The sequence below is a fragment of the Sphaeramia orbicularis genome, chromosome 17, assembly GCF_902148855.1.
Source record: "Sphaeramia orbicularis chromosome 17, fSphaOr1.1, whole genome shotgun sequence".
NCBI classification, from domain to species: domain Eukaryota; kingdom Metazoa; phylum Chordata; class Actinopteri; order Kurtiformes; family Apogonidae; genus Sphaeramia; species Sphaeramia orbicularis.
The window spans coordinates 15,036,377-15,063,813 of NC_043973.1; the positions used below are offsets into that span (position 1 = coordinate 15,036,377).

Consider the following 27,437-nt stretch of genomic DNA (forward strand, 5'->3'; position numbering starts at 1 on the left):
CACTTGATTTACACTCAAACATGTTTCTGCAGATCAGGTTGATCAAAAACAGCAAAGTTTCAGTAATGGTCTGAATGTCAGTGTATGGGACGATGCATAAGCATCCACTGTGTTGGCTGATATGGAACTAAAACAACAAAACCCATGAATATACACTATAACAGCTGTAAAATAACTGTCCACTGTAGTGACCACCATGCATGAAAGGGTTAAAAACCCTTTTGTTTGAGCAGGAAACCAGAATACAACTTTGTATAAAGTGTCCAAATATGTGCAAATACCAGCAAAAAAATCTTAATACAAGAAGCACTCGTAGAGCGCAGACCTCCGCCAAGGCTGATCAGTGGCCCCCCCCGTGGGCCCCCCCATGCCAAGGAGGTTATGTTTTTGCCAGGGTTTGTTTGTTTGTTTGTTTGTTTGTCTGTCTGTTTGTCTGTCCGTTAGTGTGCAACATAACTCAAAGTTATGGACAGATTTTGATGAAATTTTCAGGGTTTGTTGGAAATGGGCCCCCCCGTGGGCCCCCCCACCCCCAATCACCACCAAAATTTAATCATTTCTTCCTTATCCCATTTCCAACAAACCCTGAAAATTTCATCAAAATCTGTCCATAACTTTTTGAGTTATGTTGCACACTAACGGACAGACAAACAAACAGACAAACAAACAAACCCTGGCAAAAACATAACCTCCTTGGCGGAGGTAATAAGACAGAAAACTCTAACCAGTGGCTTCAAGTAGGTAATTTAATGGTCTTTCTATAACTGAAACTGTTCAAACTTTAACCATTTAAGTATATTTGTTGGTGAAATTTTTGTCTATTTTTATCCTTTAAGTGATTTAGAGAGATATATACATACTTTATTGATCCCAGTCGGGGAAATTGCAGAAATTTGTCACCATTTATTAGAATATTATCGTCTGACTTTAGCATTTTTCTGTGAAATTCAAATATTTTCCTCTATTTAATTTACTGATAAAAGCTCAGCACACATTTAATTCAATTTATTTTTTTAACCTTTCTGAAATGATTTGTCATAATTTATTATAGTAGTCTTCTCTGAATTTTTCATTTTTCAGTTTAAATCAGGTAGTTTCCTTTAATTTACTAATTTACTACGAAGTAAAAGGTTATAAGAAAACAGAAAACTGAAGAAAAACTGACTTCTTCATCAAAATATATCAGTAACTGAACATAAAAACAAGCGTCTACAACCACTGTCTTACAAGTTTTATTGGCGAATCAATGTTGCAGAAACAGATAACGTTTCTACATTCACTATGGAGCATCTGAACATCCAAATGGGTAATGTATAATTGCAATGAAAACCCTAAGAAACTGCATTTTACCGTAATTATTTACATGCATTGATACCATTAGTGGTTTAAATGTTATTGAAAAGCTAATATTAGTAGATAAAGATTCTGTTGACTGTCAATAGTGGCTTTTCCATTGGACATCTGTGCAAAACTTTACTGATATTTACTAAATGTTGAGACAACAGAAGTGCGTAATGTCAAGTTTTTTTTTTTCATCAAAGGGGTCATATTTTGCTAAACCCACTTTTATTCGTCTTTGGTTCATTTATTTGTGTATTTGGACCCTAAAAGTTCACGAAGTTTGAATTTGAACCCTCCAGGTGCTGCAAAGCTATCTTTATATTCCTTCTGGCAAAAATCGAGTGGATTTCTACAACCCATTTAATTCCTGCTTAATTTGTTACAATTTATAACTAGTTATGTCACGACATTTGGACATATAAGGTCAAGACTTCGGATGAATATTTCTCCGAGTACGACATAATTGTTTGTCAGCAGCAGCGGTTGTGGTAAACACTGAAAATATGTCCGAACTTCGAAATGATTACTTAAAATGTTCAGTTGTTGGTTGAACGGGACAGATCAGCACGGCCAACAACCTGGAGGGGGCTGGGCATGAAGTGGCTCATGTGCATTTAAAGGGCCAGCACTCAAAAACAACCTTTCTGGTGTCATTACTCAGAAATAGGGTTGAAGATGGACCTGTGGAGTTGAATTAATGAAGAATTCAGACCCAAGCATAGCATTTACAGTTAATGTAGACCAAAGGGAAATGTTTTAAAATGCATAATTCCTTTTAAAAAAAGCAAAATATCACTCCTTTAAATCACAAATGCAATGATTTGTTTATTTATTATCGTGAGATGACACAAGAAGTCATTTTATAAACATGGCAACAAACGTAAATATCACGCTGATTTACAGATATATTCAATATTATTATATATTACTCCTCTATCCTGTACTAATGCTGCATTCCAGGCAACCCGTAACTCATGTTTTTCCAACCTTCTACTGGTGAAAAGGCACGGGAATGGCAGTCAGACCTGTGACGTCCCACCCATGAATTCGTACTAGATCGAAGTACTCCCAGTTCTGAGCTCTGACATCACGTAGCAATGGCAGCCCCCATGGATGCGGTGTTTATGCAGATTATTTATTAAAACAAGGTATTGCTCTGACATTATTTAACTGCAAATGTTCTACATGATCAGCAGCTACTCTAGCCTTAGCTAGTTTTCTTAGTGCAAGAATAAATTAATACCAAATATGTATCCAAATACTGAAATAACAACATAAAAGGTAGAACAGCTTCTCTTGCCTTATGTACTGTTTTTACTCCTCATTTTCCCTCAAATAAACAAAAAACAAGCACCTTTGGTGATAGAAATGAGCATAATGTATGGTCCACCATGCTGGTTTGTTTACATCTAACTACCACCATTCCTTGTGCTCAGGCAGTTTGGTGGGACTTGCCTGGAGCGTTACAAAGTTGTGAGTCGTGGTTTGAAGTCGTGACTTACGGGCTCAGAAAACAGCCTGGAACACAGCATAAATTTAAAAAATCTTCGGTTTCCTGGTGTGTTCACACATACCATGTTTCTTTTAGAACTCTTCTTCTTAACTTGTTGTAACATCTGTCAGCATCTTTTTTTTTTTATTCACATGATTGTAGTTGCAGAAAAAGGTCTTTCTATTGAAGTTTTCAGTGATATACCAATTTCACTACACCTGAAAAACCACCTCTTGCCAGCGCAAACATTGAAAGTTTGGGTGAAATTGTCGTTTTTCCATTAGGTAATTTTTTATGCATAAGTTATATTTGCGCAATTTTAGGGTCAGTGGAAAAACGACTAGTGCAGTTGTTCCCAACCTTTTTTGGCTCGTGACCCCATTTTAACATCACAAATTTCTGGTGACCCCAGACATTTAAAACGGAGAAATTTTTTTGCTAAAATTGATTTATTTTTTATCATGTTATAGTTTGCTATACTATGTTACAAATAAACGTTAATTTTAGACAACATTTAGTCTATATAATGTGTATTATTATGGACGGAGGCAGAAAAGCCAGGTGTAGATTACTGCACAAAGAGAGAATTTTATTTTCCTTGGTCAGGATATGTACAGTCAGTCCAGCTTGGATTTACAAGGCTGACAATTAATACTGAACAAACAAGAACTCAAACTATGAATTATGAAAGAGCTGCAGCATCTGAAACTGACCACAATGAACATTTGACAGATAAAAGGAACCACAGTGCTTCAGTTTCAGCTTCAGAGTTTGTCATGTCTTTTATGGATTGGGATTGTCTCTCTCAACTCACCATATATTTTTTATTAGTAAGTTTCTATTTTTATTTTTATCAATTACTAGAAATTTCCCATTTGGGGTCCCAACCCCAAGGTTTAAAAACACTGGACTAGTGACTTCTGTGTAATTTTTGCACTTTCATTCAATGGGCCGCAATGAAACCTTTGAAGGGCCTGTTTTGGGCCACAAGCCGTATGTTTGACACCCATGAAATAGATAATTTACATAAACTACTTAGAAAGAGCTCAGTTAACATGTACATTTATGCCACAGCAGTGGTGGCGGCTCATCTTTCAGACAGGGGAAGTTCATTGTCAGCTTACATCAAAAAATTTGTCAAGTTATTTAAACATAAATTCGTCCCTCCGTTCCTTTTTTAAAAAAATGGTCAGTGACCTTATCGTACCAAGTAGGCGTCTTGTCAGGTGTTGATCTGCCCTGCTGTTTAATTCAAAGTTTCTCCTCATAAGGAAGACTATCAAATGGCTTTGCCAAAATTAGGTCGACTACATTAGCAGTCTGCCATCATGTGCACCTTGCTAGATAGCTAGTTCATTCCGACCTAGCCAACAGTTTGACTGATTTAACTATCTACAAAACAATATTAAACTTGAACAAGAAATGATTAAATTATGTAACTGAAACACGAAAATGCTGAACTTATGTTAAATTGAAACAAGGAAGTACAATGAGTGTGTTTTATTTACAGTGCAAGAAATGAACGAGTTATTTCGTAGTGGTTTCTCTCAATTTCACAGCAGAATGTGCGACAGTATTAAACTGAACTGTGTCAGTGAAGGAGTAGATCTGAAAACAGCTGTCAATCAAACAGGATTCAGCCTTTGACTGATCCTCCAATCAGCATGTGAAATCCCTGGCATCCAGCCCGGCTGAGCTCCGCCCACAGCTCCATTCACCCCCAGAGACGCCCGGCGTCCGGGGGCGGGACAACATCATGGCATTTATCCAATTACCGTCCAGTTTTGAGGCAATGAAAACAACTGTTCCACTCAGTCCCATTGAAGTGCATGGACGCTGAGTGTCTACGGACAAATGCACTGAGCAGAGATGGATGAGAAAACAGAGACACGGGAATGGAGGAGAAGTGAACAACATAGAGTCTGTTGATTTGTGATAAAGCTGATTCTGAACGAACTCATCTGTGAGATGAACGTGTTCTAACACATTTGGAGTCAATGAAATGTCAACACAACTGAACATATTCAACCATTTAATTTTCGTAATTTTAGGGGAAAACAGGGGTCCTGTTGAGCCACCTACCAGAACACCGGGCTTCCCTTGCAGTCTATGAGAAATCACCTCTGCGCTACAGTGAAATAACCAAGTATAATGTTATGTATAGGGATGTCCGATAATATCAGCTCACCGATATTATCGGCCCGATATTGGCATAAAAATGTAATATCAGTGAATATCGTTATCGTTTTTTTTGCCTATCATTAAAACCGATAAAATAATGCCTTGATTTCGCCGGCATTTACCGACATGTAAATGACGCATTGTTTGTAGCTGAAAGAAATGTGCAGTTTTCAAAATTGTACAGTAGAGTTGCCACACTGTAATAGACTCATGGAGGGAGGGAGAGGAAAATAAATAAATATGACATTTTTTCACAACTTAAGTTGAAGTATGTATTCTTTGCACAGACAGTGTTTACATTTTGAAAGCCTTGTTGCATTTGAGAATGCATCCAATGGGGCATCACAATAAAATTAGGCATGATGTGTTAATTCCATGACAGGAGATATGTGATGTTACCTAAAATTAGTTTAATATTCCACATATATCGGCAGCGGTATCGGTAAAAATCGGAATCGGAAATTAAGCGTTGGACAATATCAGCAAATCGTTTTTTGGCAAAAAAGCCAATATCGGACATCCGTAGTTATGTATAATGGTAAAACAGTCTGATGCTTCCACTTTTTCTCTTAAAGGCATATTTTCAGTGTTTTTTTTTTTCTTATTCTGTGCTGTGTGAAATGGAACCCCCCCCCCCATAAACCACATCAAACAGATCATAACCCCTGTCCTTCATCAGTCATTACTGTGCAGCTGTTTGGACACACTCTGCCAGTAGAATAGTAGTTGTATTTCTTATCTGCAGCCTCATAGCACAGACATGACGTCAGCCCAGTAGCTCATTGGACTGACTTTAGTTCCTCTGCACTTTTTTCGACAGTGACTCAACTCAGTGCGACCGTTTGTCTGGTCCGGTGCTCGTCTGGTATGCAGGGTGGGACCGGAGAATCACTCCCACCATTCAGGAATTCGGGAAGTTTCCTTCCATATAAGGACTTTTTGATATCAATCGCGACCCGACGAAGAGCAGGGGAAAGGTGGAGCCAGGGATCGATTAACGGAGCAGAGAACCAGAGAGTGACACGGAGGAATGAGAGGGTTCAGCCCTACGCACTTCCGGTTCCGTCAAAACCCGGAAAACAGTCTTTATTACAATGTAACTGAACAAAGGACAAACTCTTCTTTTATATGAACATTCTTTTAATTTCTGGTCCAAAATTGAAAAATATATCATATCTAAAAGTAATAATAAGATAACTATAACATCCCAAAATTGAATTACATATTTTAAACACGATATTCACAATTTCGAATTTGTTGTAAATTTGTTCATCTTATTTGGAAAATTTCATATACATAAAAATAAATACACTAAAACACACCCAAATTTTAAAAAACACACCCAAAAATTAAAATCGTATTGGAATTTGAAAATTATATTAAATCTTTAGAATTTATCCATAATAATAATAATAATAATAATAATAATAATAAAGCTATAACACCCTGGCTATTTATAAACAATTCTTTAACATTGATTGAACTCTCTGTTGTATTTATTTATTTATATTTGTTAGATCTGTTATTTTTATTTATTTATTTGTTTGTTTGTTTGTTTGTTTGTTTGTTTACTTTTTATACTATTGTTTGTATATTATGCTTTGTATCTTTCATTATTTTCTTAAACTTATGTTCAAATGCTTTTTCCCTTTTGACATCTTGTTTGTTCAATTTTTTTGTACTATATGCTTAAATGTTTTCAGTAAAGTTGGGGAAAAAAAGGACAAACTCTTCTTTTTCATCATCATCATCATCATCATCATCTTCATCATCATCATCATCATCATCATAATCTTCTTCTTCTTCTTCTTCTTCATATTATTATATACATCTAAAAATATATAAATACAGCCACGGCCATGATAAATTGACTTTCGCTGACTGTTCGCTACTGTTTGGTTAACACGTGGTAATGACCTTTCTGTTCCAAATGTCCTGTATGCCCTCAAAGTACTTTGTAAAGGTACTGTAAAGGTGCTATATAAATAATAATAATAATAATAATAATAATAATAATAATAATAATAATAATGATAATAACAGAATTATTATTATTATTATTATTATTATTACAATTTTAGCATTTCTGACAAATTTCCTGTTTCTATAAATACGATTTATTTGCCAATAAAAGTGTCTGAAATCTAAAATGTAAAATGCTCATAATTGTTCTGTAATGTACTTAGAAACACGTGGAGAAGAAAAAAAAAATTGTACATGACTGTAGATACTTTAGAATAGAATAGAATAGAATAGAATAGAATAGAATAGAATAGAATAGAATAGAATAGAATAGAAAAGATTTTTATTGTCACTGTCACTGGAACAATGAAAGTCAGTTTAGCAGCTTTGTTCTATTTAGCAGCACAAACACTTGGTGCTAAAAGGACTGTATGAAAACATCACACAATATTCACACTTTGGGTTATGTTTCTGTTACAGCAGTCATGTTCACATTTAAAGAGTAAAGCAGAAAAGACTACAATAAATACTAATATAAAAATTACAGTAATACATGATGGCAAAAGTGTCCCCATAAAATGTAAAATATGTATATAAATGTCATATACAGCATGAATATGAAAAGTGTAGAAATAGCAGAATCACTGCAGATGGCTGAATTGCAGCATCAGCAGTGTGAGAATATGCAGTTTATGACCGAAGGAACGTCGGTTCGATTCCCTGATGACCGATTATAAACCTTTTCACTGAAGTCATGGGAAATGCAGAGTTGAGGCCTCAGTCATAAGATGAAAGAAGATAAAAATAACATTAAAGACTGAAGATCTGACTTAAAGAGATAATGAGAAGAAAATGACATAAAATGCCAACATGAACACAGAGTAAAAAACATAAGATTATCTCACTTCAAAAAATAAAAACACTGTAGAAGATGATTTCATTTGTCCGTGTTTTGATGATGAAAGACTCTGTGCAAAAGTAGACCTTTTGGCAATTAATGACTTATTTTTGTAGGTTTGGTCCAAACACATAAAGACATAAAAAATTTGTTGTGGATCTTGAATATAAATGGTTGGGAACTACTGTGATTAATAAGTAAAATAATTAAAATGATCTACACCAGCTTTAACATTAAAGATGAATGTATTACAAACTTTTCTATACCTCCGAAGGACTTAAATTTAAAAAAAATAAAAAAAAATAAAAATACATAAATTATTATTGTGTCTACATTTTGCTGGCTCTTCCAACATTAAAACAGTGTTGAAAAGTAGTAACATTATTTACTGATCAAAAGATAATGTTAACAGTGACATTTAATACAACAAACTGAAACCAACTAACATGTGAAACAATGCACATGATAATGAGCATAAATGAACACATAAATTACTTTTATGTCTTTTTTACTGTCAGAAATGTGCCTGAAAATCCAATTTAATAATGTTCACCTCATTTTTTGTTGTCTAATCTTGTTGTTTTTGTAATCTTTACTGGTTCAGTTTTTATTTGGATTTTTGTTTTTATTAAGTACATAAAATAACATTTATAAGCATTTTATAAGTTTCAGAGACTTTTATTGGCAAATAAATCACATTTACACAGAGTCAATTTGTCAAAAATGCTCCTGACTGTATTGTCATTTGTTGTTCTTCACCAGTTGGTGACTAATACGTTTGTCTGATGGGGACGCAGAACCAGAGGAGAGATAACCAGTACATACTGGAACATGAAGTGGACTTGCTGGGTGGTTGGTTGGTTGGTTGGTTGATAGGTAGGTGGACTCTGTGGAGACAGCATTAGAGTGCAAAATGAAATCTAAACTTCAGGAAGATGTGGAAAATCTCCGTCACCATCAACAGATCATCATTTGATGGAGGAACACATTTAGTGGCAGACAACTGTCACAGATTTAGAAGAGGTTTGTCCCCAGATCCATAGTATGTACAACCCCTTTGAATGAGGATGAGGATGATGTGGACATATCCCCTCATGCTGCTTCCATCTTATCTTTGTACATACGTGTGTTAAACCCAAACCAATATGATCTGTCAGAACATCCAACAAATGAATGAGTTTGGTTAAACAGCTTTTCAATACGCTGCCCCTTCTTCATGGAATGATTGCTCCTGAAATTTTAAGAACTCTATTTTAAATCATTGAAGACTAAGGATTTGACCTGGTTGAATGAAAAATATATATATATTCAGTTATTTATTAATATGGTTTAACTTTGTGTTTTTTTTTTACTACACATTTTCTGCATTTTTTTTTTTGTTGTGTTTTAATTGATGTCTGATTTTTTTATTGTCAAGTGTCTGGGAACAGCTGACATAATAATGTACCATCTTATCTTATCTTATCTTATCTTATCTTATCTTATCTTATCTTGTCTTGTCTTGTCTTGTCTTGTCTTGTCTTATCTTATCTCAGGGGTGTCAAACTCATTTTATTTCAGGGGCCACATCCTCCCAATATGATCTGAAGAGGGCCGGACCAGTGAATTAATAACATAATAATATATCAATAATGCCAACTCTAAACATTTCAATGTGTTTTATAGTGAAAAAAGTAAAATTGCATTATGGAAATGTTTACATCTATAAACTGTCCTTTTAAAAATGTGAATAACATGAACAACCATGAATAAACTGAAATTTATGAAGAAAAATAAGTGCAATTTTAACTCTATTTTGCCTCTACTTACCATTTATAAAAGTGCATTATAACTTACAGATCATGATGGATCTGCAAATCTACAAAATATTTGAGTAACTGGCAGAATATTAGTAAAATTGCTCTTACTTCTCTTGACACATTACTAGTTCTTCATATTTTTTGTGAAAGGCTAGTTTGTAAATGTACTCATTTTCATGTAATTTCACTTTTTTACACTAAAACAGAGGAAAAATTTAGAATTGTCATTATTTGTAGGTTTTTATGAGTGCATTTTACTGATCTGACCCACTTGAGACTAAAGTAGAGCTTTTTATGGCCCCTAAAGTAAAATGATTGACTGTTAACATCTTGAGTGTAATTTTTGCATTTCACAAATTCATCCTACGGGCCGGATTAGACCCTTTGGATTTGGCCCCTGGGCCGCATGTTTGACACCTGTGTCTTATCTTGTCTTGTCTTATCTTATCTTGTCTTATCTTCTTATCTTGTCTTGTCTTGTTTTGTCTTATCTTATCTTGTCATGTCTTATCTTGTCTTATTTTGTCTTATCTTGTCTTATTTTGTCTTATCTTGTCTTGTTTTGTCTTATCTTGTCTTGTCTTATCTTATCTTGTCTTGTCTCATCTTATCTTGTCTTGTCTTATCTTATCTTGTCTCATCTTATCTTGTCTTGTCTTATCTTATCTTGTCTCATCTTATCTTGTCTTATCTTGTCTTGTCTTGTTTTGTCTTATCTTATCTTGGTGGTCTTGGTACACTAACACTTCTGCCTTTTTACCTAAGAAGGCAATTGTTGTTGAATCCACTGTTTTTCTTCCTGTGTGGCAGACTATTGTTACTCAGTGTAGACTTAAATACATGAGTCCCTCCTCCTCCTCCTCCTCCTCCTCCTCCTCCTCCTCCTCCTCCTCCTCCTCCTCCTCCTCCTCCTCCTCCTCCTCCTCCTCCTCCTCCTCCAGTGTTGAATATTCATGGAGGGACATTATCTCTATATATCCTTTGGCTGTACCGGAGTTGGTTCTGTCAGAGGGGTGAACCATCTTGACCGTGTTCATCCATCTTGGACTTGAACCGTGGGAGCGTTCTAATTGGCGGCTGTAGAACAGAAAGGAAGTATTTAGTCCAGTCGGAGAAAGTCTGGCACAACTTAGCCCGGGTTTAATCTTCTGCAACTTTGTAATTCTTTTTTCCCACCTGAAGAGAAAAGTCGCAACACTTTAACAATGGCCAGCTTCACTAAAGGCCCTTCGTATGGATTATCTGCGGAAGTCAGAAACAAAGTAAGTATATATTATTTTATTCTGCTCTATAAAGTTAGTAGTATTGAACTTTTTTTTTTTTTCTCTCCATCCTGTGGTCAGGTTGGTGTCGTTCTGTAAACTCACCTGGCCTCCATTTTGCTCTGCGTAGTCAATGTTTAAATATAGTAAAAAAGTGGATGGAAAATACTACAAAGTGACTTATAAATGAGTCTAAAAGTAAAAATTCACTTTAATACAAGAGTTATTTGTAAGAAATGCAACTTGACGCGGGTTTATTTTCTACTTTTAGGGATTTTTCCGACTTTAGGATATTGATTTTTGTCACTCCGGGCTTAAAAAACACACCATGGGCGTTGTCTCTTTTGGCAAAAAAGTATGTCGTTGTGGCAAAGTTGTTAAACCCCAGTTTCTAGTGGTTTCTTTCCCCTTCTGGGCAAATCTCAGGCCGGTGTTGTGACCCGCATTAGCAGATAATGTAATTCACCCATTAGTCTGTGAATTGCATGCTATCTATCCTCCTTATTGTGTTTCCTTGTCTTTTTTTTTTTTTTTTTTCATAATAATGCTTTGGTGTTAGTTTCCTTCTCCCTGTTCCAAGGTTAAATAATGTCCTATATTATGTATCTTTTCTCTCTCTGTCTCACTGGCTGTCACTTTGTATATTTTTGTGTCATTTCCAACTCCAAAATGGCCTCCCCTTTTTATTATTATTAAAACCTGTGACTCCTCAAATGTGGCCTTGAAAAACCGTTCACCTTGTTTATTTGGATCTGCCTGCACAGATTTTTTTGCACATCCGGATCCACTTAAAATACCAGGGGCAGATAGAAGAGATTGCATTCTTCACCACTTTATCTGAGTGTCACATTTGTGCTGCAAGACTTCAAGTTACTGTGTAGCACCAAGGAGATTTCTGGCAACTGAAAGAGAATGTGCACTGGGTTAAAAGATAGAAAGAGAAAACTGCTCTGCAAGGGAAAAGATGTGGAACTAAAACCATAAAGATCAGATTTCTTTTTCGTCTGTGCAGGGATGGAATGTACCTAAGCACTTCTGCACAATTTTGAGGTACTTTTAGATAAGTATTCACATTATGCACTGCATTTTTTTTCATGCATATGTACAATTTAGTCATCCTTTCCAGTGCAAAAACCTCCAAATGTACTTATATTTGTTTATTTATTTATTTGCACAAATAAAACAGCAAAGGAAGAAAAACAAAAAAAACAACAGCATTCAAACAAGTAACAAAATTGTGCAGGAGAGGTTAGAAGCCAATAGAGGCTTATATGAACACCTCCCCAAAATGAACAATACGCAAGAAAAAATAATTAAAAATACAATACAACTGAATTAATAGACTAAAATAAAAACAATAAAAATGTAAATCACATTACAAATCATCAAATACAAATTAAATGATATATAGCCCTACGTTTTTTCATGAATTAAAGTCCTTTTCAGATGCTTCTTAAACAATGACAAAGTAGATGTTGATTGAAATTCCGGTTGTAGATTATTCCACAGATTTAGCCCACAATATTTAAGAGAATACTGACTGACAGAAGTTTGGCAGTACGGAAGATAAAATTTGCTTAAATATCATGTCGAATAGTTGTGAATAACAGAAGACAACATAAAAAAATTCTGAAAAACTTTGGGAAGTATATGAGTTAAGTGAACATATTTGTACATGAAGATTATTTTATTTAATTGTATTTGTGGTAACCTGATGGATGACACATTCCTTTTTGGGTAAATAAACTCTTAAAAAAAACATCTTGGAAATACATTATTGCAAGGTTAAACAGGGCTGTTCCTTTAAACTCATGAAAATTTGATGTTTTATAGATATGTGGTTCTCGCAGGACAATATTTCTGCAAATGTGTGATGATCTTACAGGATATAATGCATTGTTATGGATTAAAATGAGCACTTAAAGCATCTACAGCAGTAAAATCCATCATGCTGTAGTAAAACACTCCCAGGGGAGTTTCAGACTTTCATACTTTTGAACTTTTACATGTGGAGTATTTTCACAGTTGGGTTGTACTTTTACTTCCATCCCAGATGTAGTTTAGTAGATTCTCTTTTTATTACTGGTTAAAAAACCATGACTAAGACTTTTTTTGTCCTTAAAAAGATGCCAAACTGTTGTCTTAAATGATAAATAAGATGGCTTTGCTCTGCTTTTACTTACTCCCCTCCACCGGTGTTTCTCTAATTCACCTTCAGCTGTTTTTTTTTTTTTTTTTTTTCCCCTTTCTTTCCATCTGCATTCCTTTGCTGTTTCCTTGTATGGGTGAGAGAGCCGGTCATGTCCCCTCCCCAAATCTCCACAGAACAACATGTGCCGGACGTAAAGAAAACACGTAGATTTCCTCTGTCTACCAGTGATGAAGTCCTTGAAGGGGAGGGCGAATGAGATGCTGACTTGAGTGGTATTTCCTGCCATCGCTGACGTAGCCTTTACCGTGAAATGTGAGGCATTTAAGGATTTACACTCCTCCAGTTTAAAAAAAAAAAACACACATTCTTACCCTTTTTTTGCTCAAAGAAGTAGAAAAAGTAGCAAAAGTTTAGACTCTGAAAGCTTTGGAGTGCACTTTCATTCAGCTTTTTTTTTTTTTTTTTTTTCCAAGCACTGTGGGGTAAATTCCTTGCATTCAGTTTGTCTTTGTAAAATTACATCTGTGGGATCTTGTGGGCAATTAAAGTAGGCAGTGTTGTTTTTAATATGAGGATAACTGAATGAAGGAAGTGTAATTAGAAGACAGACATTCTTTAAGAGTACTACCAGCTGTGATCTGAGTACAGCCAGCTTCTATGTATATAGTAGGCTGTTCTGCGGTTCACTTTCCCATTGCCCTGGGGATAGAGAGGGATTGTTAGCTGGTCACGCCGTGGCTCTGAGTTTGCACGGAGCTCGTTCAACACCTTATCTTTTACTGAAGTAGTGTGCTTTTAGTGGCTTTTTTTTCCACCCTTCATTTCTGCTTCCCTCTTGTCACACAGCAGACCTCTTGCTTATGACAATGCTCTTCATGAAAAGCCTCTTTCAGAGCCAGCGTCGCATGTTTCCAACACTTATGTCAGTCAGCCTTAAGCTTATAAATCAAAGTAGCACCTCAACAGTAACGCCTTCACGAGAAAGTCAATCTTAGCCATCTTTGTACAACAGTAAACCCCTAAAACTCGCCCTCCCCCAGTTCTGCTACTGACTTCCTGTTCCTCTGGAGAGAATTTAGCAGTTTACCAAACAGGATATCCCTGTATTTATGTGTTAGGTTATGTCACTGTCACCTTTTTACTCCTGAGTGTTTAAAAAGACAAAAACCATCTTGTAGACACGGCAGAGACGGCCCTGAAAATGTGATTAAATGTAGCCACAACACACTTTTAAAGACGACTGCCAATGCTGGCTTTGTGATGTGTGACTTGTCATAAACACATGTTGGTTATCAGTGTTTTCAGTTTTTGTTTTTATTTCTTTTTCACACTGTGTCTCTGTTAGAAGCAGCATCAACATAGACAGGAAGATAAGTTTTCATCTGCTAAAAGAAGAAAAAAAAAAAAAAAGTCTGGTTTGCATTCTGTGGCTATTGCATGACAACTCACCCAGAACTCAGAATGTCTCCAGTTCACCAGAAGCATATACTTAAAAAAAATAATGTGAAAACTGCTATTAAGTTCATAGGACTTTAAAAAAAAAACATCTAAAAGCTATTCTTTAAATGCTTTTCCTTTTCTGAATATTTGATCTTTGGGCCTCTGGGTTTAACTTCATGTCCGGTATGTGCACTAATGGAAAGTGTTTATTTTTCCATTGGATTAGATAGAAATGTGTTTAATAAGAAACATTTAGAGTATGTATTTGTGTAACCAGTAGTCGCTGAACTCAAATTAATAAACATAAATTGAATTTAAGGGGATTCAGATAATTGTTCTGGAGAAGAATGTGGAGCCGAAATGCGCCAAAAGTTATATTTAGCAAATCTGTGGCAGTGAGTATTTTATGCAGGAACAGTAATTTCTAAACATGATAGAACTACAGTAATACCACACAGTCAATATTTAGTTTCAAGAAAGTGGAAACTGAAAGACCCTTTGTTCACAAAACACACTAACAATTAATTCTGAACATAACGGATAAGGCTTAGTGTAGCTTAAATATAATACTTCAGAAATCTAGGTTTTGTAAGGAACAATGAATTTAACAAAAGTTTCATGTTTTTTATTTTCACCTAGAAAATCTGATGTTAATTTGACCTTTATTCTCTTAAAATACATATGATAATTGAGCTCTTTGTCCAACAACAGACTGCACAAAATAAGTTTGTTGTACGTTTTTTTTTTTAAAAATAATATCTTAAAACTATTGTGTACATTCTTTTCCCATTCTGAATATGTGAACTTTGAGCCAGTGAGCTGAATTTCATCATTACTATGTGTAATCTAAGCCTCACCAGTTGCTTGTTTTCCACTGGGTTATGTTGAAATCTGCACTGAACCAAACAATAAGAATCATTTTGCAGAATATGTTCATGTAAATAGTTGTTGATGAACTGAAATGAATAAACATACATGATTTGTGACTCAAATTGTCTAATTCCCCACAAGATTTCAATTTCCTGTTTAATAAGAGAAGGAAAAAAAGGCAAGGAAATTCAGCTAATCGTTCTGTAGCCAAAATATGAGGCTATATTTATCAAAATCTGTGGTAATCAGTATTTTATGCAAGAGTGAATAATTCTATGTATGATAGACCTAAAGTCAGAAAACTAATGGAAACTATTCAGAAAACAAATTAACAGTTAACTATTCATGCAGTTGATGAGGTTCAGAACAGTTAAATTATCTTCAACAATCAAAGTAAAAAGTACATACGGTAGTGTTTTTAATGTTTAATTTTAGAAGGTACCATGAACTTAACAGAGGTTTTACACTGATAAAATTTTTTTCCAACAAATTTCATGTTATGAAAGTGGAGGTCCTGAGTGAGGTGAACATAGAAATGACCTTAATTCCCTTAAAACACATTTGACAATCGACCTCTTTATCCAACAACAGATCGCACAAAAATATGACCCTCAAAAAGAAGAAGAGCTGAGGGTGTGGATCGAAGAGATCACCGGCTGCCCCATTGGCCCCGACTTCCAGAAAGGTCTGAAGAACGGAGTGATTCTGTGCAAGTAAGGATGCTTTTTTTGTTTGTAAAATACCAAATGGACTGTGGTATTGAGAGGCTGACCATCACTTTTTTTTTGTTTGGGTTGGTATCAATAATAGGGAGTTAAAATATTGTAGTACTGGAGTAAAATTTATCTTTGATTCACAGAAGACACTACTTACATTATAGCAGCAACATTAAAGGAGTGATGTTTTGCTTTTTTTTTAAAAAAAAATGGAATTATGCATTTTAAAACATTTCAAGTGTAAATGCTATGGTTGGGTCTGAATTCTTCATTAATAAAACTCTACAGACGTAACAAATTTAGAAGGAATTAAAACTGGTTGTACAAATCCACTTGATTTTTGCCAAAAATGAATATAAAGATAGCTTTGCAGCACCTGGAGGGTTCAAATTCAAACTTTTTTTAACTATTACAGTCCCCAAAAACACAAATAAATGTACCAAAGATGAATAAAAGTGGGTTTAACAAAATGTGACCCCTTTAACCAAACATACACGAAAAGGAGGCAATATTCTCAAACTCTGCTGTTAAATCCATCAGGATATGCAGTCTATAAAAATGCAATATGCCATGACTCCTCAAATGTGGTTATTAAAAGAAATGTAATAGAGGCACGATATTTCACAGTTCAGTATTTTATTATCAAACATGAGTCAGAAGGGTAAAACTTCATTCATTTTAAAGAAAAAACTCAACATGTCGATAACATATCTGAAAAATCAACAAAAAAGCTTTCATATGGGGAAATTGAACACTGATGTATAACTTCTGAAAACTGCTTGTATATTATGATTTTTGATTTAATTTTAAAAACTACTGCTATTTTTCTCAACTCCCAGATGAAATATTAACATAATTTATTATAACTGCACACCCAGTGTTTTGAGACTTTTGGTAATGAAAAAAAAAAAAAAGTTATAAAGTCATGCAGAACAGATTAAATTTGGTTTTGCTTTGCTGCTGGTTCTTTAATATCCCTTCTGAAACGGTTCGAGGGTCTTGACCAATCAATCATTCAATCAATAAATATTTATTTGTAGAGCCCTTTACAACACTTAAAGTGACCAAAGTGCTATCCAATAAAGATCAAAGCATATAAAAACTAGAAAAGCACTCGGAGAGCTCAGACCTTCGCCATGGCAGCTTAGCCTCCCCCCAATCACCACCAAAATCTAATCATTTGTTCCTTGTGCTAGTATCAACATTTCCTGAAATTTTCATCCAAATCTGTCCATAACTTTTTGAGTTATCTTACACTCGGACAGACAGACTAACAAACGCCGGCAAAAACATAACCTCCTTGGCAGAGGTAATCAATAATAAAACAATATAAAAAAAAATAAGAATAATAAAATTAAAAAAAAAAACAATAATAAAAAAAAAAATTCATCTTAAAAATCCATCTTAATTGTGATCATGTTCCAGAGGTTTTCTTTCAGGTCTGGAAATGTGGAGTTGTCTTGAAGTAACTCCCTCTTTTCTCTCTTTCTCAGACTTATCAATGAACTTCAAGAAGGCTCTGTGAAAAAGATCAACCAGTCTGCGCTGAACTGGCACCAGGTGAGTCGACGACACACCTTTTTACTAACTGTGGGTGCGGTTTATTACTGATAATGTCATTTGTTATGGTAGCGTCCATTCATTGACTCGTGTTAGACGTAGTTCTGGAACTGCTTCTGCACTGGATTAACAAATGGCTCCTGTGCTGTTTTGTGAATATTGTCTGTCACAGGATGTCAGAACGCTGAATCACACCAACTCATGGTTGCGCTTGCATGTTTGTTTTGACAACTTGCATGAGCTGGTTTTTGTTCTCTGTGAATACAAGAGTGGTTATGGTTCTCATATTCTGAGTTTCCATGTAGTCCTTTTAGTTTGGTTTTAGTTGGCTTATAAGTGGTTTCACTTTTAGTTTAGAGTTGAGGTTAGTTTTTATTTAGATTTAATGTTTGTCTGGTATTAAAGGAAAGATATGATTTATAGCAGTTGAAGAATAGGATGAAAAAAACTATGATTTACAAAGCATCCCAGTTTAAGCAAAGCCATTTTAGTTAGTTTGTTTTACTTTGTTGGAGTGTTCTCAGTAGTTTTGTAGTTTTCTGATGAATACATTCCCATATTTGCCTTATGCTGCTTTTCTGCTGACTGTATCAACTTGACTTCACTTAATTTCGCTCAGTTTTGGCATCAACACACTGCATGTATATACTCCCTTAATGCTGATGGTCGTCATTTCACTCTGTTTAGTGCAGGGTCACATTCAGCCCAGTTTGATCCCAAGTGGACTGGACCAGTAAAATACTAGCATAATAGACAATAAATAAAGACAAGTCTAAATTTTTCTTTTAGTTCAAAAAAATAAAATTTAATTATGAAAATATCCACTTTTACAAACTATCTGAATAACCTGAACAACCTGAAATTTCTTAAGAAAAACAGTGCAATTTTCACAATATTATGCCTCAGCTTATTATTTATACATGTGCATTACAACTTACAGATCACAGTGGATCTACAAATGAACAAAACATTTAGTAACAGCCATAGTGTTGTTAAAATTTTGGAGATTGGAAATAAAACGAGTTTGACACCCTTGATTGTTAATATCTTCAGTGTAATTTAGTTATAATTTATGAAATTAAACAGTGTTTTGGGGGATTTTGTTTTTAGGCCAGAACATAACTGTATAGTTATAGTATTCAAATAATATAAATATGTATTTTTGTAAATACCATTTAAATTTTAAGAATGTTTAATTCTAAATTCTCTATTTATATAACTATTTATTTATATAAATACCAAATTTCTCATTTTCCTTTATATTTCACTCTCACTTGTGGTTTTTTTCTACCTGTTTTTTGCACTGGTGTATTGTATGTTGCTGCTTTCAGCTGTGAAATTTCCCAGTGGTGGGATCAATAAGGTCTTACCTTATCTAATCTTATCTTATCGTTATACAGTTGTGGGAAAAAATTATTAGACCACCCTTGTTTTGTTTAATTTCTTGTTCATTTTAATGCCTGGTACAACTAAAGGTACATTTGTTTGGACAAATATAATGATAACAAGAATAATAGCTCATAAGAGTTTAATTTCAGAGCTCATATCTATCCATTTTCCATGGTTTTCTTAATGATAACCAAAATCACTTCAGTTCTTACATCATTAGCTATGGCATTGGACTGACAAAAACAGTGCTTTTAGGCTTTCCATGTTTTCTTTTCTGTTTTAGTCACATGATACACACAGAAGTTAGTACTTGATTGCATAACCATTGTTTTTGATGACTTCTGATGGTCTAATATTTTTTTCCACCACTGTAGTTAAAATCTGCGGTTGGTTTATCAAGAGAGCCTAGATAACCAAGATAGAGGTTTCCCTCTAGCTCAGCGCTGATGTCCCACAGTGCAGCATAATGCAACAGATCTGGATCAACCGGTCTATGATATGCATGTTTTTAAGTGTGCTCAATCTCTTGGCACAAGTGATACTAGAGATAGTATCGGATAGTACCTGGTAGTCTAAGTTCTTCTGTGATAGAAAAAGGCGAGTTGGGCCGATGCAGTTGGTGGAAAAGCAGTATAAGTGTTAGAAACATTTGCAGACACAGACCATTTATTCAGATGAAGCCGTGTGTAATGAAAATAAATAATGCGCAGACCCGCTGATCACTTGACCTTTGTTTTAAAACTTGTTAAAACTGGTGTGTCTGTAGTTGGAGAACCTGACAAACTTCATTAAAGCCATCACAGTCTATGGCCTGAAGCCTCATGACATCTTCGAGGCCAACGACCTTTTTGAAAATGGAAACATGACGCAGGTCCAGACGACGCTGCTCGCACTTGCTAGCATGGTGAGCAATCAAATATTAAGATGCTGTTTCATGACTGGGTGTATCTGCATGTGTTTATGTCTTAACATGTTTTGTTCTGTTTTTCCTCTTTAGGCCAAGACCAAGGGTCACCACACACAGATGGACATCGGGGTGAAGTACGCCGACAAGCAGGAGAGGACGTTTGATGAGGAGAAGTTGAAGGCGGGACAGTGCGTCATTGGTCTTCAGGTACGAATAGATCTGAACTGTGTGCATTTAAAATTACTGGAGCTTAAGGATTCATGGGTTGGTGAATTTCTTTTTATTTTGAGGAGTTAATCTGCTTTGTTTAGTTTTAGTCTACATTCTTACACACCTTGAATCATTAACGCTGTGGAAAAACAAAGATCCTACCTGGAATTTGTTTTTTTTTTTTACTGTTTGTTTTTAGTTTTGCCAGTTTAGTTTAACCCTCCTTTAAATCAGCTTGTTCTTCTTCACTTGTAACACTCCACACTGCTAATAATAAAGCACTCCTTCTTATGTTAACTGCAATAGTGTAACATCCTCCTTTCACAGTCAATATATGAGATTTAATGCAGATCGAATGTGTTGTGACTGTGAAATATTTCTCCATAAAATCAGTCACGGCTTGTTTTTAAAGGTCTAGAGGCAGGAGTCTTCACATGCCGGGGATGTTAAGTTCACTACAACATGTGTTGAAACTATTGCGAAACCACTTGTGAGCTCGTGTCACTCCATACTTAAGTAAAGAGCTGCTCATTGTTCTCCTTGTGCCTGTTTTGTTATGGTTTCCGTCAACCAAGAAAGATGTCAAATAGATAGGAGCTGCCTTGACGGTGACGAAAACATACAATACATCTTACTGTTTGCAGCTTCTCTCTGTACAAAAGGTTTCTATAGGTGACATCTGACTGATACTAATATTACTTTCATTATTTAACTTATTTTATTTTGGGGCTTCTTTCAGATGGGGACCAATAAATTGGCCAGTCAGGCTGGAATGAATGCATACGGCACCAGGAGGCACTTGTATGACCCCAAAGCTCCAATCCAGCCCCCCATGGACAACACAACCATCAGTCTGCAAATGGGAACCAACAAGGGTGCAAGCCAGGTACTGCAACATATTATCTAACTGGTACTAATACTGAGATGTTGGACAGAAACAGAAATGCAGCATGGGAATTGTGTGATCACGTACAGAGGGGAATACACGTGACAGCGCAACATGTTTGGGTTGATGATCTACACATGTAAAATGTGGAGGATTTTTTTTTTCCCCATTTTCCCAAGAGATCAATAAAGTTCTCTCTAATCTACAAATCCAACAATCTCAATTTTCCACTTAAAAATGTTCACATTATGAAATGAATATTATGAGATTGCATTAACTCCATTCTTGCTTTTAAGTGTTTCTGGAAAAAAAATGGTCTTGATTATGTTGTGACAAACAAGATTAGATTAGGTTGAATATTATGTATTATATTCTAACAGAAATTCTCATAATATTGATCTCTTGGGTGGGGTCCCTCGGGGAAATTAAAGTTCCAGCAGCAGCATTGGACAGTACATACAGGACAGTAATAGCACACAGACATAAGAAAATAATTATATAAAAAGGAAATTGCACTTCAGAATCCTACTATATAATAGATGTTCTGTGTCCCATCAATGTTGCTGCACAGGAGGGAGTTTGTACGGATTTTCCTCAGCCTTTACAGGCCCGATCGCCGCCAAACTCGCCAAATGAATAGAAACATTACCTGACTATCTACTAGGCACAATTTTATGTCCATATTCAAATGTTGTGAGGTATGCTGGGCGATTTTAGCCTCTCTCTACTTTGAATTCTTCATCCCTGCCGCCATACTCTATTTTCGGAAGTGGTTATGCTGCCGTTCAATTTTGTTGAAGAATGCAAATAGGCAGTATTTCACTGCATATACTATAAATTGATGGTACTGAAATAAGCAAACTGCCTAAATGCATAATTGTGTCTTGAAAATATTCCTTAAATATCCACTCCCAAATAATGTGAACAAATAATATCACGACAATTTTTTACAAAATTGCTGCTGCTCTTGCTGTGTCCATGTACAATAATGTATAGGCACTTTTCACACATAACGGCACCACAGGTACAATACCGGTAGTGTACTAATAAATGATAATAATAATATTAGTAATTGTCAATAAAAATAATAATCAACAGTAAAAACTACTGACATTGCACAGGCCCAACACAAAGAAACCAAAATGGAATCAATAACCGCTAGTGGAAACAGTGCATTTAGTGTTTGGTAAAATATAATGTGTGAAACTCGCTACACAATGCACAGATGAAATTGGTAACTGTGGTTATAAAGCCCTTAAAGGTCAAAGCTGCTGTGACAAGCACCACCAGTTACTTTTATTTGTATAGCACCTTTCATATAGCACTTCACACAGTAGAATAAAACAAAAAAAGACAATTTAGTGTGGAAGATGGATAAAAATAAATAAAACGAGTACAAGGGATAAAGAATGATGGCAAATGGTGATTAAAACTTAAAAATGAACATGATAACAGGGCTCCAAATTAAAAACAGAGGTTTTTAATTTCCTTTTAAAAATCCTTAGAGAGCTTGTGATGCTAATAAACAAGAGGAAGTGTGCCCCACAGTTCCGGGGTATGAAAACAGAGGGTACTTTAATGGGACACATAATCACCCAGTGTACTTCACATCCTTCATATCCTTCATACAGTTTTTTTTGCCAGTATTGGTGTGAAATGGATCTTTAATGGTAGCGCTAATCCTCTTTTCCCATAGGCTGGAATGACTGCTCCGGGGACAAGGCGTGCCATTTACGATCAGAAGCTGCAAACAGACCGGTGTGACAACAGCACCATGTCCCTACAGATGGGCTACTGCCAGGGCGCCAACCAGAGCGGCCAAAACTTTGGGCTGGGACGCCAGATCTATGACGCCAAGTACTGTCCTAAACCTACAGAGGAGGACGGCGATCAGAACGGGTCAGCCGGACCTCGCGACTACATCCCAGATTACCAAGATGAGGGTTACCAAGGTTACCAGGAAGAAGAGCAGGTGTACCAAGACGACGGCACAGATTACTAAGAGCGCGGAGGGAGTTGAGGAAGGGAAGGAGATCGCATCAAGACGGCATGCTCTGCAGGAAAACTTCAAGGCAGGCAGTTTATTTTTATATCCATAGGATGGTGCACCAGATTTTGGGTCATATCCTTCTAGTATTTTATGAAATTGTTACCCCTATTTGTGCAGAAATGTTACACATATCATGATGAGCTGTATTTCTGTGATTTTTATATTTAAAGTGACCACAGTAGCCAGTCTTTGGCTTAGCTAGTTCTTGTATCCCAGGGATTTTTAATGTGTGCCAAAACCCCTCTATCCTTGCTCAGTGTTTTCTACCGACTCGACAGTTACCATAAGGGAGATTCCTGTTTTTTTTTGGTTTTTTTTTGTTTGTTTTTTTTTAAGAAGGCAAGATCAAACTAAAACTGAAACTTTAGGGAGTTTTTTACGAAAATTATATACTTCTTTAGATCAACACCCTTGCATTTTTGTTATCTGTATAAACATACATTTATTTCTCTTATTTCCTGTGAATGTACCGTTTTTGTTGTGTCCCTTCTTGCATCCTTTCAGTATTGGTCATTGACATAAAGTTAAGTTTCAGTTGCTCTGACACATAAGGGAACAAAATGGATATGTGAGATCAAAACTGTTTTACCTTTTCATATTCTGCCTCTTCTCTCACTCAATTCAGTTTCTTCTTTTTTTTTTTGTAATGGAGGAAATATTTCCTTTTGTTTGCATAAGCAGTCCAACTGGAGTTAAGCTTGTTTTCTTTGGGTTTAAGACGGTGGGGGAGGATAAGAGAAAAATACTCTAGTGAAGTTTTGAACATTCCAAGCAAGAATACTGGATTCCTTTTTTTTGTCAGTGAATAATGTTTAAGTGAATCACTATTAAATACTGTTTGAAGAGAAACCCATTCAAACAATTCTTGATCATTTGAGGTGATTATTTATGCATTTTTGTGATTTGAATGGTCGCTTTGTACTTTTGAAACCCAATAACATTTGATATTGGACCATACTGTTTCCTCTGGATTCATCTTTATACTAATGGAAAAAAAATTGTTAGTAAAGAAATGTTTCTGTGAAAAGTGTAATAAAATGATGTATTCATTATTTTGTGTTTTGTTTTATTTTGTATTTTAAAAGAAGACTTAAATAATGAGCACAAATGCCTTGATCTGGAAATGTGCAAGGATTGTGTAAGTTCTTTTATCAGAACATTTTAAAACTGATAACCTGAATAAATGACTGACCACCTGACCAGAGATAACACTGGTCTACAAGTAAAATACAGTTTAACTTAACTAAATTTGAGTCACTAATAAAGAAAAATGACATCAAAAGTGCTAGCTGGTTGTAGTTTTGAAGATACAGTCTTGGGCCAAAATGTGAAATTCTGACAATTCATGAGAGAATGGGTTTTATTCAAAAGGAATGTTTGTCTCAGAGCTACCAGATCTACCTCAAAACAGTGCCTGTACTTTGGATTACATTCTCTTTTCAGGTTCTTTCTAGTGGAACATTGATACATTCATTGTATAAATGTACATAAACCAACATATATGTGTAATAACACCATTATATATATTGAAAACATGAGTTAACCAGCACTTTTGTCATTTGTTTTCTGATTCATCTTATTAAAGTATGTAAGATTAAGCACATTTAATGTCTGAAGCAGATACTTTCTAAGAAATTGTAGAGCAGTGCACTCAGCCTTCACCAACAGGTATAAATCTTCAAAGTACAGCTTTAAGAAACACCAATGTGTTGTGAAAAAATAGCCTTTCTCTTATTTTGTTATATTGTGGTTCTACGAGCCAATCTTTCACATGTTCTGAGATGTAACTGCCTCTTTTTCACAAAGATACATCAAAGGTCATCTGAATTGTTTTCATGGTACTCATAGCCTGAGAAGAGAAACAGGAAACAATACTGCGACATCAGTTCCTTATAACTCCGTATAATCTGCCCTCGTGGTTAAAGGAACAGTTGCATAGTTGCTTTCAGTGTTGGGCCAGAGACCAATATCATAAAATCCAGGCAAATCTAAAGTATCTGAATAAAGTAAAACTGATTATCTAATGATTTCAGTTACTTGAACTCTCCTTCAGTATGTACTCTCCACTAAATCCCTGAGCTAATTATTTTAAAATAAATATATATTTTATTAATTAGCCTTTATTTAAATGGGGAAAATGACCTGTTAAGATTACAAATCTCTTTTGTAAGAGTGTCAGCAGGACGAAGAAATGTTGAGTCATGTGAGGAGACAAAATGGACTTTGGATCACCAATAGCAGAAAGACATCACCTCTAAACGTAAGTCGGTGTGTTGATCTCAAGATGCATTTTTTCTGCTTCTCTGATCAGAAATGCCCACCACGGATGTACGTTTGTTTTGGTCTTATTTTGACTGTTTCAGGAAAGACAACAGTGTTGCAGAGCCACTGTGAAGGAGGAGGCCTGTCTGATGGAGCCGTACATCCATTGGTAGTCATTTTCCATCAGAACCAGTAGATCCAGAGGTCAGCACAAATCCACACTTACAAAACACAGTGTGAAATCACTCTTCTACATCCAAACATGATTCTGTCTTGATGTTTCTAGATGTGGGTGTAGATGACATAGGAGGAGACCCCAGGACGAGAGAAGGACCAGACTATCCCACAAAAAGCCAAAATGACCCTTCTGAAGCCTGTAACTAACTGTAATAAACTGCATGAACTTCATCTGTTGTTACTGTTTTTGTATATGTACACTTATTTATTTATTTATTCATGGAACATGTCTTTTCAAGAGTGGATTGTACCTCAGTGATCTAGTGGTTTGTAATGAAAGATAGTGTTAAGGGTTTTCCCCTTAAGGGTCTGAGTCCATTTTGGCTGTCTTTAAATACTTGTGATGTGCCTTTTTATAACACATGAAAAAATGATAATCATACCAATATTTCTGTATTTTTTCAGCGCTATTTCACCTATATGATCTGATCATTCTTTTACACTTTGTCTTACTTTTTAACATAATGGACACAAAAATAATACGATACAATTTGATAAAAATATCCTATTTATTACAATGAAATCCACAATCATGGTCAATGAAATTTGGAAGTTTAAGGAGCAAAACAAGTTGCAAATATTAACACATAAACATATCCATTTTTCTATTAATCTCCAGTTTTACATGGTCAATCAATGTCAAACAAAAACGTCTTTGTTTTTATAGTGCTTTGATCACCCAGACATCGTCCCAACGCTGTCTGGGGGGCGGTACCGCCCCCGTTGAGGAACACTGATTTAGACATACAGAACTAAAAACATATGACATGTTATGTTACAGTTATGTATGATAGTTGAGTTAAGTAATTTGTTGTATTTCACTACTGGTTCTATAAAACAGAAAACTTCACTCATTTATGGAAGCAACCAAACTGAAAAGCTTCACTGAGTTATTCCGAGAGATTATCAAGGTTCAAATTTCACTTTATATCAGGGATGTTTCACTGAAATTCAAGAAATTGTGAACCAAAGAAAATAAATATCTAAAAAAATCTTACAATGTAAATGTGAAATAACAGAAACCAGTTTCCTTTTTCTGCCTCTGCAGCTGCTTTTCTGTCCAGTGTTTTGGATGAAATTCCAAGACACCTTCCAATTAATGTCAAATATCTTGGCTGTCAGTTTCATAATGAAATTAGTGTGGAAATATAAAAGAGTATTTGAGAAACAATCACACTTCTAGGCTTTTATCATCAGTGAGCCGAATTGGTGGAAAAAGGCTACCACAGTATTATGTAGCTCTCATAAAATGTCATTTTTTGTGGTAAAATGAGTTTGTGCTTCTATTTAGGTTTGTTTACCACAGGGTTTTTCAACCCTGGAGTCAGGACCCCATGTGGGGTCGCCTGGAATTCAAATGGGGTTGCCTGAAATTTCTAGTAATTGAAAAAAAAAAACTAGCAGAGCACTCGGAGAGCACAGACCTCTGCCAAGGCAGGTCAGTGCCCCCCCCGATCACCACCAAAATGTAATCATTTGTTCCTTGTGCCAGTTCACATTACACACATCTGCATCCAGCAGCTTCTTCACCACCTGGAAGTTGGAGTGGGACACCCTGTAATCAACATTTCCTGAAATTTTCATCCAAATCCGTCCATAACTTTTTGAGTTATCTTGCACATGGACAGACAGACAAACAAACCAGTGCCGGCAAAAACATAACCTCCTTGGTGGAGGTAAAAAGAAAAACCTCACTAATAAAAAAATATATGGTGAGTTGACAGAGACAATCACAATACATAAAACAAAAACTGAAGCTGAAACTGAAGCACTGTGCTACTGTTTGTCTTTCAAATGTTCACTGTGGTCAGTTTCAGATGCTG

At 35.5% G+C, this 27,437-nt stretch overlaps 1 protein-coding gene across 1 annotated transcript; it reads left to right on the forward strand.

Moving 5' to 3' along the window:
- The first annotated feature begins 10,692 nt into the window (after positions 1-10,692).
- On the forward strand, positions 10,693-24,167 carry cnn2 (calponin 2). Its single transcript, XM_030159990.1, has 7 exons — positions 10,693-10,935; positions 15,989-16,110; positions 17,607-17,673; positions 19,829-19,966; positions 20,060-20,176; positions 20,919-21,065; positions 22,762-24,167. Exons 1-7 carry the CDS (start codon positions 10,879-10,881, stop codon positions 23,065-23,067), a joined length of 954 nt encoding a protein of 317 aa, XP_030015850.1. The 5' UTR covers positions 10,693-10,878; the 3' UTR covers positions 23,068-24,167.
- The last annotated feature ends 3,270 nt before the right edge of the window (positions 24,168-27,437 follow it).

Bases quoted from the DNA above. Each gene is read 5' to 3' on its own strand.
- cnn2 (XM_030159990.1), top strand. From the start codon at position 10,879: ATGGCCAGCTTCACTAAAGGCCCTTCGTATGGATTATCTGCGGAAGTC. The intron at 16,111-17,606 runs GTAAGGATGCTT...TCTCTTTCTCAG, and splicing joins AACGGAGTGATTCTGTGCAA to ACTTATCAATGAACTTCAAG. The intron at 17,674-19,828 runs GTGAGTCGACGA...GTGTGTCTGTAG, and splicing joins CTGCGCTGAACTGGCACCAG to TTGGAGAACCTGACAAACTT.